Here is a 20390-nt window from a genome sequence, read left to right on the forward strand (position 1 = left end):
TCTCTTCTCTTCTCTCTTTCTTCCTTTTTTGTATTTTAGTACAGGGTCTACAGGATTTCACTACACAGAATGGACTCACAGTGATTCTCCTGTTTTCAGCCTACCAAGTGCTGGGATTACAGGCACGTGACACCACGCTGTCTCAGTGTGCACCCTGGGGCGGGGCCAGCACAGCACAACGAAGATTGAACCCTGGTTGCTGTGTCTGTCTAAGCAGGCGCTTTAGTCCACTGGGCTATCTGGCTGGCCCTAAGGTTTTCTTTTTTGTCGAACTGGGGATTGAACTCAGGCCCTTGTGCTTGCCAGGGAAGTGCTTATTCTACTGAGCCATCTCCCCCACCCCACCCTAAGGTTTTCTTTTGTTATTTAACCATGGTGGCAACACAGGTATGTAAGGGTGCTAGCTGGGCGTTGTCATACACAGAAGCTCTCTCTTAATTTCCTCTTTTTTTTCTTTCTCCTCCTTTTTTTTTCCCCTTCTTTTTTGCATTGTTTACCTCAGTCTCAATTCTAGAAGCTTCTAGAAGTGTGAAATCAAGGTGTTCACAGGGCCACACCATCTGTCTCATTCCTTTGTCAGCTTCTGGTGTGGCCAATAGTGCCACCGCTCCAGCCGCTACCTCTAAGGTCACATGGCTTTCTCCTAGGTGTGCCTCTTCCTATGTCCCTTCTGAGTAACCAGCCATCCTGGGTTAACCTATTCAGGAATACCTTTCTTGATTTCACCTCCAAAGCCCTATTTCCACATTAGATCACATTTAAAGTCCTAGAGGTCAGGACTTTTCTACTTATCCTTTTTGGCGGATTCAATTCAACCCATCCCTCCACTGCAGGAAAGGATAGCTCCTGCCAATAGGCAAGCAGAATGTTCTCTCCTGTAAGCAAGCTGTGGCCTGCATTCCCCAAGCAAAGACAGCCACAGTGTGCTTATTACTAGTAAAATAACAACAATTAATAGTGGGCTAATAATAGAGTTACTCCTTGCATGTAGCCTCCTAAGCCACATAGCTTCATATATATTATCTAAGTTCAATCTCATGAGAGTATGAGTTGGTAATAACCCTATTATATAGATGAGAAAACTGAGGTTCAGAGCAGGTTAATAGCTTTTCCAGGGGATATAGATGAATGACCATTTTGTATCTGTATGTTCAAAATGGTTAGGATAGATATATAGCTGCATTCTCTTAATTCAATGAGTAGAGGGATTTGTTCTAATAGTGTTTGTAAATAGGGTATCATGTCTGCATCTTGTACAACAAATAACCACTAGGAAGGATGTATGCAGTGTGTTAATTATTGGAACTGTCCTACCAATTTGATTTGAAACTGTCTCATTGTTATTTATTTCTCAATAAAATTTTGGGAAAAAAAAATAGCTTTTCCAAGCCCACACTGATAAGTGCAATTTGAACCCAGCAGTGTGACTTGCCCTGAGCTCTTACTCCTTTGTCACCCAGTTAGGACACTTTTGCAGCTTAGCAGATGTCAAATTGTTATTTATGCCAGAATCAATGAAGACACAAAGAAGGCTGTAGTTGCCCCCGCCCCCGGGTCAAGTGTACATATTTAATAATCATAACTTGGAGTAAGGAAATGCTTTTAACTTTTTCTCTTTAATTTCAAAGCACTTTGAACCCCCAGGTCTTGGAAGAATTCGAGTAAATAGGCTTCTTTTTATATAAGGGCCAGACTGGCTATTCTAATAATAGCATATTGTCTGGGAAAAGGAGAAAGTACTAAGAAAATCCTCATCTATCTCTCTGACTCTGGGTTTATGGAAAGAAACAGATACAGGCGACTCCAAGGCACAGGATTCTCATCTGCACATTGTCATGTCTGGCGGTTTGGTCCCCAACGAGGCGGAGCCCGTCTCTCACTCAGTGAAGCATGCGCCACATGATGTGCACAGCCCATGGCTACAGTCAACTTTAAGAATGCGCAAGCCTCTGTCAGCACCAAGGTCCAAGTGACAGTGGCTGCCACGCAAGGTGCCAAGATGAGTATTTTTTCTTTTGAAGATTCTCTTTCATGTTGATACATCACTACAACGACAGTTCAAACTGGGATGAGTTTTTATTTATTTTTTAAAATGTATTTGGTACAGGGTCTCACTGCATAGCTCCTGTGATCCTCCTGTTTTCAGCCTCCCCAGCGCTGGGATTACAGGTGTGCTGTGCACCACTATGCCCGGACTCAGTGGCCAGCTCAGTGTGCCTAGGGGCAGGGCCAGCATGGCATGTGGTGCCAGGGATCGAACCCCAGTCTCTGTGCTTGCCTAAGCAGGCACTTAGTCTGCTGAGCTATCTTGCTGGCCTTTGAAAGGAGTTTTAAAAACTTACATTAAAAAAAAAAATCAATGTTTGAATCATGCTACAAAAATTCAAAATGCAAACAAGAATATTAGTTTCCTTCTGTTTCTGTACCTCTGTCCACTAGTTCTCTTTCCTAGAAGCAATTTTTCAGGTAGGAATGTTTGCATCTATGAGTATATGTCCATGTGTGTAAACATATTTGAGTGTTTCTTATGGCTAGAGACTGTGCTAAGCCCTCTATACTCATTAAATGATGTATGCCTCAGGCTACCCCAGAGTCATTTTGGTTTTTGATAGATAAGGGATCTGAGTCACAGAGAGGTTCAGTAACTTGCCCAAGGTCACACAGCTATTAAGTTACAGAGCTTAGTTTCCAGTTGCTTGGCTCTTGCGCATGTGCTCCTAGCCGCTGCATCATGCTGTTTGTTTCCATTTATGGGTAACCTTCCAGAAATATTCTAGGCACATACAGCCCGTGTGTTATATGGGAAAGGGAAGGGAAAGCACCTACAATTTTTTATTTTAAAGACTAGAGTCCCCAAATACAAACACAGATTTTAGTTTGCATGCCTAAAGACAGAAAGCCAAGGGCCACAGTCACCCTCCCCTCCCTGGAGCCTCTGCACTGCTCCAGAGCAGGTGCGTGACCTATATAAGACAGCCAAGCAAGGCTCAAAGGTACTCAGGCACCTGCCTGAGGGACCCACGGGGAAGCTAGGGTCTGAAACCAGCAGTGGCCAACTGTAAGGCTTAGGCCCTTCCCAGAATCCTGTGTGAACACAGAGGTACAGATGGGCTGGCGCCTGCCCTCTGACCCTCAGGACTCACACAGAAGCTCAGGCCCAGAGCTGCACAATTACTCAGGTGCCCTCAGGAACCTAGGTCTCAACAGGGGAGCAGCTGCCCATGGCTTCTGGTGACCCCTGGCCCAGCCCTTGACAGCTCCCAAAGGGGCACTTTTAATCAAGTCCCCAACCCAAAGGCTCCGTTCTTGTCAGGCCTCCACACTCTGCCCTGGCTGAGCTCTTCAAACATGTTTTGAGAGTCAGAGTCTCGGCCTCTATGGGAACAGGACCCAACAAAAGGCGCTTTGTCCCTCTCTACAAAAAACCATTTCTGGGTCAATGGAGTTGCTGACCTGGGGCCCACTGCCTTTCTGCTTCTGTGGGCCATGGCCGGGGGAGGCAGGAAGACCTATTAGCTCACCACCCTTCTGGTGCCAGTGCTTTTGTCCCAAAGGAAAGAAGTTTAAGATTTATACTGCGGCTAAAAAAAAAAAACCGCAGCTCACCCAGGATGCCAAGCGTCCCCGCCCCCACTATGCAGGCTCCCTTTGGCCCCAGGAACCCCCAGCCCATCCCTGTTGCTAGGGAGTTGAGGGCTTTGTATTACTCTGCGTCTGCAAAGAAAAGCAGGTGAACAGAAACCAAGTGACTGTGTTGATTAATATCTCAAGAGACAGCACCAGAATGGGCACTTCCGGAATTGAGTTAACGCTGGGGGAAGAAAAAAAAAAATGAAAGCCCACTCCTGGCTTTCCTGTCAAAAATAAAATTAAGGTCTCCGATCGATGCTGCCAGGGCTGGGGAATCTACAGGAATCTCTAATGGCCTCTTCTACATGTTTTCAAATTTGCATTCCCCTTCAACCCTGCCCTTTTAATTGGTTATTTGTGAGGTCATGTTTGCACCAATTTCTCGGGAAGGCTAATGGTGTTTACTTAACAAGAAAATAAAATGTGCAGACAGCTCTGGGGCTAGTATCTGAACCCCAGCTCAGGGTGGGGGCTGCAGCTCCTTACCCTAGCCCTCCATTATGCTCCCTGCTGCAAGTGACGGGTCTGGGGATAAAGCCCCACCGGTGAATGATGAGGCCCCCATGCCCACCCCACAGCCCCAGCATTAAAATGTGCCCAGCAAGAAGACAGAACCTCATGTTCTGAGCTCCAGTGGAGCAGGAGTGGCTGTTCCTCATTCTAAACGAAGTACACCCTTAGCCCGTGCCAAGCATGCACGTAACCCCTCCAGCAGAGTCTCTTCAAGTCCAAACGAAGCAAGCAAGGCCCGCATCACTGCTCCTTCCCATGCCCAAGGCCTCTTTTGTCTACACCGGCTGGCAGAAGGCTCAGGCCTATTGAGGTTCCATCCCATTTTGACCATTGTCTCCTGGACTCCTAGTTGAGCAATGCCTTTCTCAAGCTGTCCACACTGACATGAGGCGCTCTGGAAAGAGGACAGACAGGACTCTCCCCTGGCCTCATCTAAAACCCAGACCTGCATCAGCAAGCCCAGCCGGTGTGTCTGTGCTCCGTTATCATCCTATGAACCAGACTGGCAGCTCTGTGTGGGTAAGACCCTTCCTCATTCAGGGGTGAAGTGTGATCTGTGACAGACTGGCTGCTGGCTTGTCAACTGCTTCTTGTCAATCCAGATACAGAATTAGGATCCACATCAATAATAATCAATGGTTGGCTTACAGGTTTCCAGTAAACCCATTGACATATCTCAGACTTAGGGAAGGGACTGATGGGTACTTGAGACCATTAGCAACGCACACGAGGAAAACATCAGTCAGAATTCTAGCAAGTGTTGCTCTAGAATCCAAAGGCGAGCAGTACGGGCAGAAGTGCCACCAGCAGCTGAAATGTCACACTTCCCTACCACGCTTTCCATCCATCCAACAACTCTCTTGGACTTTGTTATCAAACATCCTGCTTCCTCTAGCCCACAAAGTTGCACTTACAGCTTGTAAATCTCAGCCTTCGTCCCCAGGTAAATAAAATCAGAGTGCTAGGATCTCATCAAGAAAACAAAACTATACGTATATCATCTTTGCCATCTCATACTTACAGATGAAGCAATGCTTTAATTTTTTTTTAATTTAATATATCTGTGTGTGAAACTCTAAATGCCTCCCTCATTTTTTGAGAAATAGGCACCAATAAACAAATAATTACAGCATGATTCTTAATCATCTTTATACAGCACACACGAAAGAGTCAATCTGGATTTCAGAGGTCCATTTCCAAAGTGAGTGTCTGGCAGGTATTCAAGACATTACGGGCTGTTTTTTCTCTTTAGAAAAGCATTATCTTCTATCCCAGCTTCAGTTACATCTTACTGGCACCATTTTAATAAATAAACTGATTATGCAAATGGTGGAGACCTTAGACTGGGGCCAACTGCTTTTGGGTCAGAGACTCTGAGAAAGCTTCCAGGGAGAAGCCAGGCTCTCAGTGCCACCGCCCTGAGGGAAGTCTGTGGAAATTTCCTCCTCCCTGCAGCTGGCCCTGTCTGCCCCGCACCTCTCCAGCTGCGGGGATAAGGCTAAGCCAGGCTGAGAATGGCCTCCTCTGTCCAAGGGCCAGCCTGGCTGGTATGGGGGAGGCATGGTAGTGTCTGCAGCGCTTACTCCTCTCCGAAGCCACGCTTAACAAGTGACTGCTAACTGTTGGGGGAAGTCATCCATCACACTAATCTTTCTTTTTCTCTCCGTGTGTCCTGTTCCTTTGCCTCTGGCAATGTTCCACAGCAAACAGGCCTGCTGGGTAATGGCAGCCGCAGGGATGGCCGCAGCCAGAAACCGACCGACCCTCCACAGGCGATGGGCGAAGCTTCAGAGACCCCCTGCTCTTTTCCCACGAGGCTCCTGAGTAGCCAGCTCTCCTCTGGAGGGACCCAGCAGTGCAGGGTTCAGGAAGTCAGGGCTGGGGTCAAGGGGAGGGACCGCTGAGGTTTGGCTCCCTGGGGTGATCTTCACGCCGGGGGGCTCCCTTCTTCCAGCAGGAGGTGAGCGTAGAATGCACTGTAGCAACCAACAGGCTCATGGTACGCTTTTGCAAGCAGGGCTGAGCTTGTGGGGCAATAAAGTACGAAACCAGCAACTCCACCTGCTCACCTTCCCAGTTTCTGTCCTCAGCCTCCTGCCAGCAATACCGCAAATCACACAGAGAGCGCCCGTCACTTCTGCCCTCGGGTCCTCCCCTAACACCCAATGCTGAGTTCAAGAAGAAAATTATAAACTTTCTCTCAAAGATCAGCTCAACTCTAATACTATTTAAAGAGCAAATGAAATGGCTCAAAGAAAACTGGAAAGCCACTGCGCCCTCCTCTCCCCCGGGCACATATCATCTCAGAGGGTTGTGTGATGGCAGGACAAACAAGGCCAAGGACGGTTCCCAGCTCCTACAGCAGCTCAGTCCCATCTGGCTTGGGCACTGCCAGGTAGCATCCCAGAGCTTCACATGCCTTAGTTTTCTCATCTGGAGGTGGACGCATGCTGTGGTTTGGCCTGAGGATTGGCGGGAAAATGAAGGAAGCATGAGGAAGCACTTGGCCCTTCCATGCAGGCTCCTCACACTGTGTCTACAGGTGTGATGAGCTGCAGTCATGTCCCAGCTCTGCATCAACTCCCACGCAAGTCTGGGCAGCTCTGTCCCCCACCAAGATGGAGTGCTCTGCGCAGGCACTGAGCTCTCTCAGCTCTCAGTCTGGAAGTGCTGGGAAGCACTGGATGTTTCTACCAAGACAGTTCACTGTGGCCTGCTTGACAGCCATGAAGCCAGGACACCAGAAACCAGGCTGGGAACTGTGACAGATGTCCAGATCCCCTTCAGGAATGAAGGACATGTTTCCCAGCCCCTAGAGTGCTACTGGAAGAAGGTCCTTGGTGGAAGGACACCCAGGCCACACCCACGCCACAGGTGGGCTGCACCCAAAGATAGCCAAGTAGGTAGCAAAGACATCTACTCCCCTTACCCAGGCTGGTGACCCTCAGGCTGGCCTCACCTACCACCCGCCCTAATCAAGACCATTTCCTAGTGAGCTTCTTGCAGGTTAAGAGGCTTTGCCCCCCACAGCTGCTTCCTAGGCAACCCCACCAGCTGCAACTGCTCACACTTCTCAAGTTTATAAAAAATATGAAAGAAATTCATTCTTGACTGTTACAGCCATACTTCGAGTCCTGGAGCTCCTCAATCCTAGTCCCTATCACTATATTTTTACATGAAGACATCATGATGTTCAGCTAGGTTAGGGAGGAGGTTCCAGGCAGAGCAAAGAAGGCCTGCATGTTGAGGCACAGTTGGGGAAAGTAGGTGCTCTGGGAGGCTTTCCCCACTATGAGGAACCTCTAGCCTCAGACAGTTCACAGTTCCTTGTCCCTTTGATTTTCTCATTTGCTGCAAGCGAGGTCCTTTCTGTTGCTTCTGTGACAAGAGACGCCAACAGCCTTGCAGCCATACCTGAGGGCATCCCTGTTCCAACGGGCAGCATGGGGTGCAGGAATGGGAGATGGGCAAGAGGGGAGCAGGGGTGCAGCATCTGCCCTGACCCCTGGCTCCTAATGGCCTGAATGCAACATAAGCCCGGCCTCAGAAGGTCAGGTGGGCCCGGTTTGTGCAACTTCCCTGGAGTGGGAGCTGCCCGGTTGTGAGGGTACAGAGCTAGAGGTCCCAAGCTGAGGGCAAATCAGCACCCAGTTGCCCAACAGGGCTGAGTGTGGGGTTTGAGGAAGGGCCCAGCTGTGTTCTGACAGCACCCAGGCTCATGGCTAGAACCTTTTTAAGAGCAGATCTGAGCTGGGCATGATGTTCATGCCTGTAATCCCAGCACTGGGGAGGCTGAGGCAGGAGGTTGTTGCGAGTTCAAGACCAGTCTGGGCTGCAAAGTGAGCTCAAGGCCAGCTTGAACTGCAGAGTGAGACTGTCTCAAAAAGACAAAGGAGGAGGAGGAGGAGGAGGAGGAGGAGGAGGAAGAGACCTGCAAACAGCACCAGCCAGAGGCATCCTCGACCTCTGCTACCAAGTACTTTCTTCTTGAGAAGGTAACTACAGGCAGGGAGGTGAAGGAGGGGAAAGGTAGTTCTGGGAGGCTTTTATTCCCTGTGCTCAGCACCTGCTTCCAAATGCCACTCACAGGGGGGCTGCATGACACACGCATGATTTTCATTCCCCTAAGTGCTTGGAATTCAAGCACAATCTGAGCTTCAGGACCCAGCTCCAGAGAAATTTCTCCTGGGCTCTTCTGAGCAGTTGAAAATGTCTGGGCCAAACCTCCCACTGATGTAGACAGAAGACTGGGGAGCAGGAAGTGAGGGGAAGTAGATGCCAGGTCCTTCTAGAAACTTCTCAGCACACTTCCTCCCTGCCTGCTATTCCCTGGCCCACCCCTCAAGCTGGCATCCTGGCTGTGTGGTTTACACAGGGGCTGTGCAAGGTTCTTTTTTCAATTTTAACGTTCTGTGGTCACCATGAAATTCTTAATCATTTTGGATTAAGAGACTGTATCCTCCCCTCCCAAGATCTCCCCTCCCGTCATTTAGCTGGTCCTGAGCCCACAGGCAGAAGTGTAGAGGGTTCTAGGCTCTGCCAGTTCTCTTCTCCCCTGTGCCCACCATAAGCCTGGACTCAGGAGGGCCAGCAAGGATGTCCCGAAGCCTCTCTGAGCATGCCCCGTAGCACGCGGCCACATAGTCCTACTTCCACGCCTTGTCTTTCCCTCCACCCCAGTCTCCACTCTTGCTCATTTCTTCCGTCCACAAATATCGGATGCCAGAGCAACCCATGTGATTCTCATTTTCCCGAGCTGAGGATGCTGGGCGCCAAGCAGCAGGCACCTTCAGGCCAGGCCTGCCCCTCTCCCAACCGGGAAGCAGTAACCCCCACCCCCATGCCTTCCTTCCTCCCTTTCACGCAGCCGCCTTCTCCAAACAGGAAAGATAGACAGTCAGCGCTGGGTAACTGCTTCTAATCACAGGTGACAGCAGGAATGTAAACAACACAAGAAACATCTAAATGCAATCCAAGTGGCAAAGAAACACAGCTCACTCTCGGCTCCCTCCCTTGAGAACACTCCACACTCTTTCTTGCCACCCTTTTTTGGAAGCTCTGGTCATTAATACCCTGTTAATAGGAACCCCAGAAACTTGGAGCTTCCAGATAACAGGAAAACAGAAGGCTAAATCATAGCCTCTGATCAGCTCTCCTACCTCTGGGGAGGATTTTCTAGATTCTTACAATTTTTCTGTTCAAAGCAGTAATTTTAATGTGCTCTCTTGAGAGGCAGCGGCCAGCGAGCCTTCTGACAGTCTGTCCGATGTTAGGGATCCTCTATGAATCCAAACTCACACACCATTTTGCACGTCATCTTAAGGGTTCTTGGAGCCCAAGTTGAACAAACATTTCCTGTTGCCTGGATGGCACAGGAGCAGCACAAGGGAGACAACAAATCAGTGCAAACGTCCTCGAATCATCTCGAGGTGCCACACGGCATCGAGTCTAAACATGCAGTGAACAAACCTAAGACACGGAGGTTCCTCTTTCTCTCTCTCTCTCTCTCTCTCTAGATTGACAGTCTGTTTCTACACCACCTCTTCCAATGCAAATTGAGAACTCAATCGAGTAATTGCTATGAATAATTTCTACTAGGATCACTTAGTGCTGAGGTTAGCAGGGGACTATGATAAACCAGGATCAGAAAGGTGCACCTGAATGTGTGCGTTGGGAATGGCTGAACAGGTCCATGATGGTCCCCATGCCGCTAAGGAAGACAACTAGGACTGTCCCGCACCTGAAGTCTTTGTGCTCTGTGGCTCTGGGTTAATACAGATTCCCAGCAGTTGGTTAAACACCTCTACCCTCTGGGCTCTGCCCTGATCTTCTGTCAGTGGGGCAGAAGTGAGAAGAAACGAAGGCCAGCGGAGGGTGAGGGGATAGCCCTCTTACACTGCAGTCATCTTACCTCTGTGCCTGTTGGTGGTTTTATCAAACATCAGCATCGCATCTTCCACCTGGAAAACAGAATAGAGGCTACTTTAGGAGCTTTCACGAAACATATGAAACATTAACATACACATAAAATCTACCGATCCATCTATCTCTATGTATTTATATGGGTTGGGGAGATGGATTCCATTACTGGAAATAACAGTTGCTTATTAAAGAATATTTGAAACAAAAATATTGTTTATCTTTCTACTTAGTACAACTATGGTTAACAAATGGCATATTTTCTCTTAGTGTTTCTTTTAAAAATATGGCTTTTTCACAAACAAATAAATAAGTTAAAAAAATTAGGGTCAGGGAGATAGCTCAGTAGAATAAGTGCTTGCCTGGAAAGCGCAAGATCCTGATTTCAATCCCTGGTACCGCAAAAAATAAAACATAAAAATAAAATACAATAAAATAAATATTTTAAAAAAAAAATGCCTTTTTTTGTGACCAGCTCAGCCCATCCTGGGTGGGGTCAGGGGCAGAGCTGGCACAGCATGTGTTGCCAGGGATTGAACCACGGCCCCTATGCTTGCCTAAGCTTGCCTAATCAGGCACTTTAGACCACTGAGCTATCTCCCTGCCCCCCCCCATCAAATGCCTATTTTAATGGCTTAAACCACTTTGCATGTATTTTTTTTTCCTTTTTCTGTATTTTTAAAGTAAACAATGTTACACAATTTGCAAACAATTCCCAGGTAACTGCATGTCTAGTGTATAGTGTTTAATGGCACAAGAAGCCATAGCTTACTCAATTATTTTCTTTGTGATGAATATTTAAATTCTTTCCAGTGATAAACAATTGGAATTTTAACAGTTTCTTATGGGCTGAACTACAGCCCCCTGAAATTCATGCGCTGCAGTGCCAGTCTCTGGTATTGTATACATGAGGCATTTGGAGATAGGTAATGAAGTTTGAAGGAGATGCTTAGGGCGGGCCTGATCCACTCACTATGACTGGAGTTATAAGACGAGATAGGACAGACATATAGAAAAGGAAGACCACGTACTGTGTACCAGGGGAAAGATGGCCAACTACGAGACAAGGAGAGGTCAATCAGAAGAAACCAACCTTGCCACACTGTCTCAGACTTGTAGCTTCCTAAATTATGAGAAAATAGATGTCTGTGGTTTAAATCAGCCCACCTGTGGGGCTCTATCATGGCAGCCCTAAGTACCCAATACACTGACTTAAGAACCTTTCCAAAATCTGTAAAGAAAAAAGAATATCAAAGCCAACCTCTACCTCTCTTCACACATATCGTGCAACCATTTTAGAAATTTCTAGCAGTAAGATATCAGGACCCACACTTGATTCCCCCAGAGAGCTCAAGAAACTAATTCTTCATGAATCAGTTTGGCTTTGGAATCCTCTCTTTTTATTTACCCTTCATTTCACAAAGCGCATCTTTAGCGAAGGTCTTGGTACTAACCAGTCACTCACTCACTTGGAGCAAGGATCTGGTCTGCTCAAGTAAGTAGCTTGTGCTCTTTGTTCATTTTGTGCCCAAGATTGGCAGCTAAAATACAACCATGCCCAAGTGATTGCGGGTGACAAAACTGTTAGTCCAGAGGGCTGCGCTACAGCTATTTGGGGTCTGTGTGTATGGGGGCAGGGGAACCAAGCACCACTGAACTGTGATCAAAGACTCCCAGATGCACCTGGGGGCCCAAGCTAACCCAGCTGAGAAAAGGAATCACAGGCTATTCATTCCTCACTGCTCCCAGACCACGAGCTTCCACGGAGAGGACCTTGGGTAAAGCAATAGAATAAGGTTTAAAATGGTGCCTCCAGACAAATCAAATCTACTTTTTCTAGCTGCTATCAGATATAACAAGGGGGAAGAGCAGAGGCCAGGTAAGAAGGGAAACAGGACAGGCAAGCAGGACACAAACCTCGAAGGAACCGGTCTGGCTTCACAAGCCCTTCTGGAGGGAGGATCCCCTGAGGCTGAACAAAAGATCCTGGGGGGCTGGCCCTCTGACCCCCTCTCCTGCAGTCACTTGCTGGGACAAGAGTGGCCTTGTCTGGTGCCTCCTCCAGCAGGATGTGCCCTTTCTCTCCCGGGTGACAGCTGACGGGAGCAGGCCACACTGGTTTGGAGATCACTTAAAACAGGGGTTCCTTGTCAGAGCAGGCTTGCAACCCCCTGGGCACCAGGCACCTGCTGAGGCTATACACATGGCAGCCATTCGTGCTCCACTCAGGCAAAACCACCATAAGATCAACTGGTGTGTTTGCACACAGAGCTGTCACACTTGAGCATATGGTGTCGCAGGCTCAGACCCTGGGACACAGTAAGAATCTGAATGCCTAGGGTGCGGGTGGGGGCGGCCAGGCCCTCAGGAATCCAGCAGGTAAACAGGACATCTGTTTTGTGCCCATCTCCACATTTTCTGAGATGTTTGCCAAATCCTTATTTTGAGCTGCAAATGCCTAACAGTAAGGAAAATAGCCTCCCTTCTGCGCTGGCTATGTTTTGGTACTGAGACTCAAATCCCCTTAGGAAATAAATATTTTGAATTTTTAAAAAATGCATTTTCAAAACCCCCTTTCACCAGGGTGTAACTGGCTCCCTTCTCTCCTTGTTAGGTTTGGATATTTTTTTGCTGGGCCTCCAATACTCCACCCTGGTGGGCGTGAGGGAGGATCTGTGTATGTTTTGGGGACAACCAATGTCACAAAGAATAGAACTCTTTCCTCTGTAGTCCAGCTGTTCAACGGGACCCACAAAGACCTCCTGAATAGATAAAGTGGCAGGGTAAGAGAAAAATTCTATTAACACTTTACAAAACATGACATCTAAGAAGTAGCCAGAGAAGAAAGGGAAAGAAAAAAAAAAAAATCAATATGGCTAAGTCCCTGGGCTGTGGGGAGAAAAACTTTTCAGTGGCTGCAAAACACTTATTAATTCAGAGAAGCCATCAATGCGATGAAAATCTGGCAGAACAGCAAGAGCTGAAACTAGGAGAATTTGAATATACAAAGACTGAATAGAGTGAAAAACACGGCCTCACATATGGGACTGTTTCTCACGGTTCTATGTGAATCAAACAGAAACGCTTGTGTGTGTCTCCAAGAAGGGGAAAGAAGGGGCAGAGGGAGGTAGCCACTGGCATCAGTCCTGCAGCCAGCAAACTGGGAGTGATCTGGGGCTCTGTGTGTATGTGTGTGTGTGTGCGCATGTGTGTGGACGCACACAGGACACACAAGTGAAACACAGGTAGACTAGCTGGCTGTGCGGCATCTGCAACACCACTGCTCAGGCTGCCCCCATGGAAGAGCTACAACCACACAGTGGGCTGGGGGACCCCAAACAGCTCTGCTGAACTCAGATACAAACCACCCATAGCCCTTGTTAAACACTCAAAGCACAGCACCCTCATCAATGCCACCCAAAGTTTCTGTGTTGGATGTGGATGCCCAGGTCTTGTGTTCTTTTGGGTCCCCTGAGAGAGAAAGACAGGAGGTATCTGAATCAGAGCTTGCTCTGACCCTTGCCCTGGCACAAACCTGGTCTGTTTTAGGAGAACACGTAGTCATTCCCATCTTGAGATGTGCTTTGGCATAACCAGAGGCAAGGGTACAAGGGGCCCTGGCCCCCTCGGGGCGTCTTGGTGAACCAAAAAGTAAGGTCAAGTAACTTTGAGGTGAAGTGGTTGACATGGGTGCTGGGTCTGTGTCCTGACACCAAAAGCTCCTGAGCAGGACTCTGGGTCTATAGCAAGGTTGAGGCTAAGCTGTAGCATCCTCAAAACTATGGAAGAGTCCTGAAAAGAGGAACAACACTGCTGGTCTCTGGGGTGGGTCACTTGTGTTGGGGCTTCTCAAACCTATATCATAGTATTCACCTACCCCCGGGGTGCTGCTGCTACAGCTGCTGGCCTATGGCCCCCTCTTCCTGAGGACTCCTCTAAGAGTTACAGTAAGAACAAAGGTTAAAGACATGGCCAGAGACTGCTTCTTCCTCTAACACGCCTAGTGCTCAACACATAGAGCACAGCCCAGGGAATGTACACTTCAGCATAACAGCAGCTGCCTCTCTCTTTGTTCCCCATGGCTTGGACATTTAGATTCTAACACCCCCAAAACAATGGCAGTGGGACCTATGATGATGAAGATGACAAGAAAAGGGATTTTTTTTTAGTGGCAACCAACCTATCCCTGCACCCAATGCAGAAAAAACTCAAATTTTACTTGGAGAACATAAACTTACTTTCTCACAGAGAAAACGCCTGCTAATGTCTACGTCACGCAGCCAGTGCCATCTTGATTAGAACAGCTCGCTCACAGCAACTTTATTTACTTTTACGTAACCTATGCTTATTAGGCATGCTTTTCTTGCAAAGTATTGGCCTATGTTATTATAAAGGAGCAGCAAGTTACATGGAGGCCTATAGCCTACGGCAGACTGATGAAGTTAATCCTTCCACACCCTCTACCCTGTCCTTTTGCAGTATGGTCTATCTCCTCATTCCCTGCAGCTGGACTTGACTTTCAGTAGCCAATAAAATGAGCAGAGAGAATGGTGTGTTTGTTCAGAGCCTGGCCTTGAAGGCATTTGCATGTTTCTGCCTGTTCCCTTAAGCCTCCGCCACCACCATTAGGAGGACACACCTGGGCTGGCCAGCTAGAGAATGACGGACACCTGGGCAGGCGGGGGGGTGACTAAGGCCTCCCAGTTGCCCCACCTGAGGCCAGCCTAGATAGGCCATAGCTAGATACATCCTATACCTCCTAAACGTGCGAGTGAGGTCAGCCAAGACCAGCAGAGCCAAGAGACTCCAGACATGTGACATAAAAACAGTTACTATCTGCCACTGAGGTCCTGTGGTCTGTTACATGGCATGCTTGTGGCCACAGGTAATGCATAGATGGCCTCTGTTCTTAATATTTTTTTTAAAGGGCATGCATTTAGAAGATACACAGTCTTGAAAAATACTAGTGAAGTAAATGAAGGTAAGAAAAGGGGCAGAAGAAAGTGCTGAACATGGGCTGAATGTTGAGCTATCAGGTGCCATATTCTTTTTTGTGTGTGTGGAACCAGGTCCTTCTGTGTATGGAACTCAGGCCCTTGAACTTGCCAGGGAAGCACTTATTCCACTAAGCCATTTCCCCGGTCCAGGTGCAATATTCTAATTGAAACACATTCAGAATGAAATCCACCCAAGGGGACCCAAGATGTGAGGGGACTTCTAAAACTCAACCCACCCACCACAATGTCTAGAAATGACAAGACGACTAACATGGTCCTTGCTATACGAGCATCAGCCCTGGGGGCAGGGTTGATGCGGCATGTGGTGCCTGGGATCGAACTGCAGTCCCTGCGCTTGCCTAAGCAGGCGCTTTAGTCCGCTGAACTATCTCACCAGCCCTGAACTATATTTTGGTTCCAGAGGTAGAGTGGGTAACTACAGGTGAATTGATCTGAGGACACAAACACTCCCCAGGAGATGGCTACAGGGAAAAGAGCTACTGGGAATGACTGCAGGAGGTGGGAACTGGGCGCGAGGCTGGCAGCGCTGAACAAAGCTGGGGGAAGGATCCGGGTTCCAGTTCCAGCTCCACCTGCATCTCCTGGAAGACACCTCACCTCCCTCCTCTGTCCTTCGGAAGGTCTGTGAAAGCAAGGATTGTCTGAGATGCTCCCTAAGGTCCACATGTAGCCACTCTGGCTGGAATGCTAAACTGGGCCAGAGCGGCTGCTGGGACAACATTTGGAAACATCCAATTCCCCACTGTCCTTTCGGACTTTGTCTGTGAGGCTGTTCCAGAGCTTTGCTGTGGTCAGCACATGCCCTAAGAAATTTCCTACTCCTCCTGGGATGCAAACACACCCACCCACACACCATACATATCAAGAACAAAGCAGGAAATGGCACTTCAAATGATCCTTAAATCATCTGGCCAAATACAGGCAGGGAGGGGAAAGGGAAGAAGTGAAACAGGGCTCTTCCAACTCCCCCATAACAAATGCCTTTGAATCTCTCTTCCTGCTCCCACTCAAACCCTCCAAGTGTTAGTTTAAATAAACATGCTCAAATACAGGTCCGTGACATTAGTGTGGCAGGCTCTCGGGCCTTCTTATGCTCCATAAACTTGAGGCACCAGAGCCGCAGAACAGAGACCTGTTTGATGCAGTGGGACCGCCCAGGGCACAGGTGCGGCAGCCTGCGCAGTGACAATGGCCAAGGCCCCAGGAGACATCAGCGCAGGGGAAGGCACTGCTGGCTGCGTCTCCCCCAGCAGCTTGAAAATAGACAAGTCAGCTCAGAAATGGTGACTCCTCAGCTGTGTGCTCTGGCCTTGCGGAAGGTGGGCTTGGTCTATCTTTAATCCGTGCCCCAAAGGAAGGACTGGAGGGGGTTGGGACAGGCTGGAAAATCCCACTAGTTTATGCTGAAATCTAGACCAGTGCTTTTTAACCTTGACTGCTCACCAGAATCACCTGGGAGCTGTTGAAATGCCAGCTGCCCAGGTCACCCCGGGGCAGTTAAGTCAGCACTGTCCAAGCCTCCCAGAGCCTGCGGCATGTGAGCGCACTGGTTCAGCATCAGAGGTGGAGCCGGGCACGGCGGCCCTCACCTGGAGCCCAGCACTCTGACAGGCTGAGCAGCAGGACTGAGTTCAAGGTCACCTGGGAGACCGCGTCTCCAAAAAGGTGGGATGCTTGTCCCTGCTAGAAGCAAGCGAGGACAAGGTGGGTTCCTTGCTGTAGCCTGCTTTCTCAGGATGCTTGGGACCCTGTCCTGCTTTCTGAACAAGAAAGCCAGTGATCTGTTCTAGTAACAGCTCAGAAGAACCAAGAGCTGAGCCCAGAACTTGAAGCCTAAAAAAAGCCACTGTTTCTTTTCCCAACACTGTCAGCATCTCCGTGGAGATCAGCAGAGCTATGGTCTTTGCCCAGTGCCACGGGACAGGGACTGGGCCCAATTCTCTAAGCCTGAGTTTCCCCAATGCTGGCTTCTGCTGGCAGGGACTGGGTCAGGCCTCAGACATGGGACTTCTGAGCCTGGGTCTCACCATGCCAGCCTCCAGGCACTGCCCCCTTCCTTCCTGTCCAACCCGAGGCTGCTTTAATTCACATCTATGCCTTCTCTCAGTTTCTCCTGATATTTTTTATGTTGTGGTAACATAATATGCATAACATAAAATTTACCTCCCCCTCCCCCATTGTGAGTCTGTAACCCAGAGCCTTGTCCACGGCAGGCAAGCGCTTTACTAATGGGCACATTCTCAGCCCCAAATTTACCACTTTAACCACTTTTTAGTCTTCAGTCCGGTGGCAGTATTTTTCCTAACCTCTTCACAGAAGGCAATGGCTAGAATATTCTATCACGTTAGCAGGACCCCTCTGCTCAGCCCTGTTTTTCTCCTACCTTTACTTTCTTTGTTCTTGTGGGACCAGTTCATTTTTCCCATTTCACTTGATTAAAACCAAATCCAGTGTTTATCAGAAGACAGCTTTGCCTGAACCAAACAGACCCCTGCCCTGGGGGACTTCGGGATGCTGAGTTTGCAGACAGCTTTGTCCTAGCAATTTAGGCATTTTACCCAGCTAACAGCAACACCTCCTGCTCAGCCCTCCTAACCGCATCCGCACTTCATTCATCTCCACCCCCACTATAGTGATGGTTGTAATAGCTACATTACTGTTGCTTAATAGGCAATTTGCAAAGCTCACTTAATTGTCACAGTAGCCCTGGGGTAGATATTATCATACCCATTTTATAGGTGAGGAAATTGTGGCTCGTTGAGATTAAATGACTTGCCTGGGATCACACATGTAATAAAACAGTGGAGCCAGGACTTTAAATCTTATGTCTCCGTTCATCTCCTATTGGTCTCCCTGAATTGTGTTGTTTTAAATCCCTAGGGCTCCACACAGTGCCAGAGTCTGCTGGATAAACCAACAAATGCTGCCTTCAAATTCTACCAAAAAGTTGAAGATAAGATTAGCCAATGAGATGGCATGTACTGCCCTGCCTGGCTTGGAAGCGAGTGAACAGCTACAGAGGTACAGTGATAGGAGCATGCAGGGGTCTCTTTCTGTTCCATGGGCAGATTCTAAATGCTATGACCTCTGTGGTCACAGGCCAAATGGGCAGTAGAGTTCACGCTGGTGGGGGACCCCTGCCACTCAGTCCAGAGCTCAGCTCTCAAAAGTCTATGCTGCTCCGCGAGTACTAAGAATTGAGAGTGTGTCTCCTGTCCCTGAGCCGACCGGATGGCTTAGATGGTAGCTCGGGGCGCCTACTATTCAAAATAGTCATTATAAAAGGTGCTGGCCCCAACTCACTGCTCTGCTGGGCTATCCTCTTGCAAAGCCCTCCCTTCCCACCTCCTCCCACAAACTAGGAGCCACAGCCAATGCTGGGTGTTTCCTCACTGCAAATAGATGGGGGGGGGCACCTTGAAGAAGCGGAAGCAAATCTGCCCACTGGAGTACAGTGTGCTGGGACTCCGCATCTGCTCCACAGACAAAGCCCTGGGGCTCAGCATCACGCTGGGGACATGAGGCGGGAGGCTGTCTTTGGAATCATCTGAGTGGGGGCTTACAGAGGAGGAGGTGAAGGAAGGGATGTGGTAGGAGAGGGACACGAAGAGAGGCAGGGCATGAGCTGTTTCAAGAGAAGCAGTTGGATCCTGCAGGCTGACAGCTGTCACATGGAAATGGCATCTGGCCTAACGGCCTCTTGTGTGCGGCTCCTTCAAGTGGTGGCTGCTGTGCTCTGGAAATCCAGGCCCCTTCGCAGCACTGGTTGCGAGCGTGCCCGTATGCGTGCAAGTGTGCCCTGGGAGAGGGGAGGGGCAGGCAGGCTGCCTAATGCGCCCTCCTCCCCTCTGCACCCTCTCCCCTTCAGGCCTCACCTACCGTGAAAAAGGCCCAAACCTGCCAGCTCCCGAGGAGAGAGGCAAATCATTAGGGGAGCACTGATGTGCCGTAACACTCTCTTGCATTCCCATTAAACAAATACTAAACTGCTAATTGCCAAAATGGAGCTCCACCGCTCTGACCGAACAGGGGAAGGGTTTATAATTACCAAGTGTGAAAATGCACAGCCTGTAAATAACCACCTCATCTGTCCTAATACGGGCTGATATTGATGGGCACGAAATAAACATCAGGACCAAATAGAAAAATCATCCCCATCTCCTGTGGCCAATGCAATCTTGGATGGTGACAAGCGTGGCTGCTGCCATCCTTTGGGAGGGAGGGGAGGCGAAAGGAGTTTCACAGGCTTGGGAAGTCCAGGTTCCAATCCCAGATTCAGCAGTCCCTTGGGCCATCTGCAGGGTTTTTTTGTTTTTTTTTTTTTTTTTCTGCAGGCAAAACAGTGCTGCTAAATTCCACGGCTTGATGATGGGATAGAGGAGAGGGCTCGGGCAGGGGACACAGACAGCATAAGCCTCAGGACAGGACTCCAGACACCCTCTCCCCGTCTCCTTTAATGGACCAGCTGGTGAGGATGAGGAATGAAGGAGGGGGAGAGCTTAGCGAAGGTGACACATTTGTTCATTAGACCAGTATTTACTGGGGCCCTTCTGCCTGCCCAGCCCACAGTTGGTTGTAGAGTGCAGATGAAAAGCATGTAGGCAGGTGTGGGATGACCGTGTGACTTCTGCCACCCCCACGCCCAGGTGAGTCTCTATCCCCTACTGACACCCTCTGCCACCAGGATGGGAGGCTGCATGTGCTCCCTCAGATTCCAGAGCCCACCAGTGCCTTGGCTACACCAAGGGAGGATCTAGGGACATGTCTCTTGGGCTTCTGGAACCCCAGGGCCCCTCTCCCTGTCATCCTACAGTTCTGATGACTCAGTGGGCTGAATGCCAGTAACTAGAGGAGAGGAAGATGCCCGTGTCTCAGCATCTCAGAGTGGGGAGTTGGAGTGATCCGGGGTCCCTGCTCCACTTGCCTCCCAATGTAGGAATCCCTTCTCCAAGGCTGCCTGAGTCCTCTGAGGAGCTTCAAAGGCTCCGTGGCCCCACCCCTCAGGGGAGCTGAGCAGCCCAAATTCAGCAGCAGGAGTGCTCAGAGGCCGGAAATAGCAGCTCCCTCAGCTCTGCAGCCCAACTCTGGCGTGAGGCAGAATTCTGTGAACTGCCACAGTCAGTGCTCTGCGCCCCTCCCGCCTCCCATCTAAATTAGCTCCTGCTCTGTCCTCCCGGCTGCCTGACAGTTAGTCTCCGACACCTCCTTGGCCCTAATGTCAGCTCCAGAGTCCCGACCAGGTACCCCATTGGTTGTTCAGTCCTAGGCCTGGCCCAAAGGCCTTGTCAAAAATAAGCAAAATGAGGGAGG

At 49.2% G+C, this 20390-nt stretch overlaps 1 protein-coding gene across 7 annotated transcripts in view; it reads right to left on the minus strand.

Annotated features, from left to right (window-relative positions):
• The window catches only part of Msi2 (musashi RNA binding protein 2), a 376733-nt gene that overhangs the window by 125033 nt on the left and 231310 nt on the right, over positions 1–20390 (minus strand). For all 7 annotated transcript variants that reach the window (XM_023705519.1, XM_004645275.3, XM_023705516.1 and 4 more), the window contains exon 7: positions 10055–10103. In XM_023705519.1, coding sequence (XP_023561287.1) covers positions 10055–10103 — 49 coding nt within the window. The remainder of the gene's footprint in view (positions 1–10054; positions 10104–20390) is intronic.

The sequence above is a fragment of the Octodon degus genome, unplaced genomic scaffold (genome assembly GCF_000260255.1).
Source record: "Octodon degus isolate 3935 unplaced genomic scaffold, OctDeg1.0 scaffold00222, whole genome shotgun sequence".
Taxonomy (NCBI): domain Eukaryota; kingdom Metazoa; phylum Chordata; class Mammalia; order Rodentia; family Octodontidae; genus Octodon; species Octodon degus.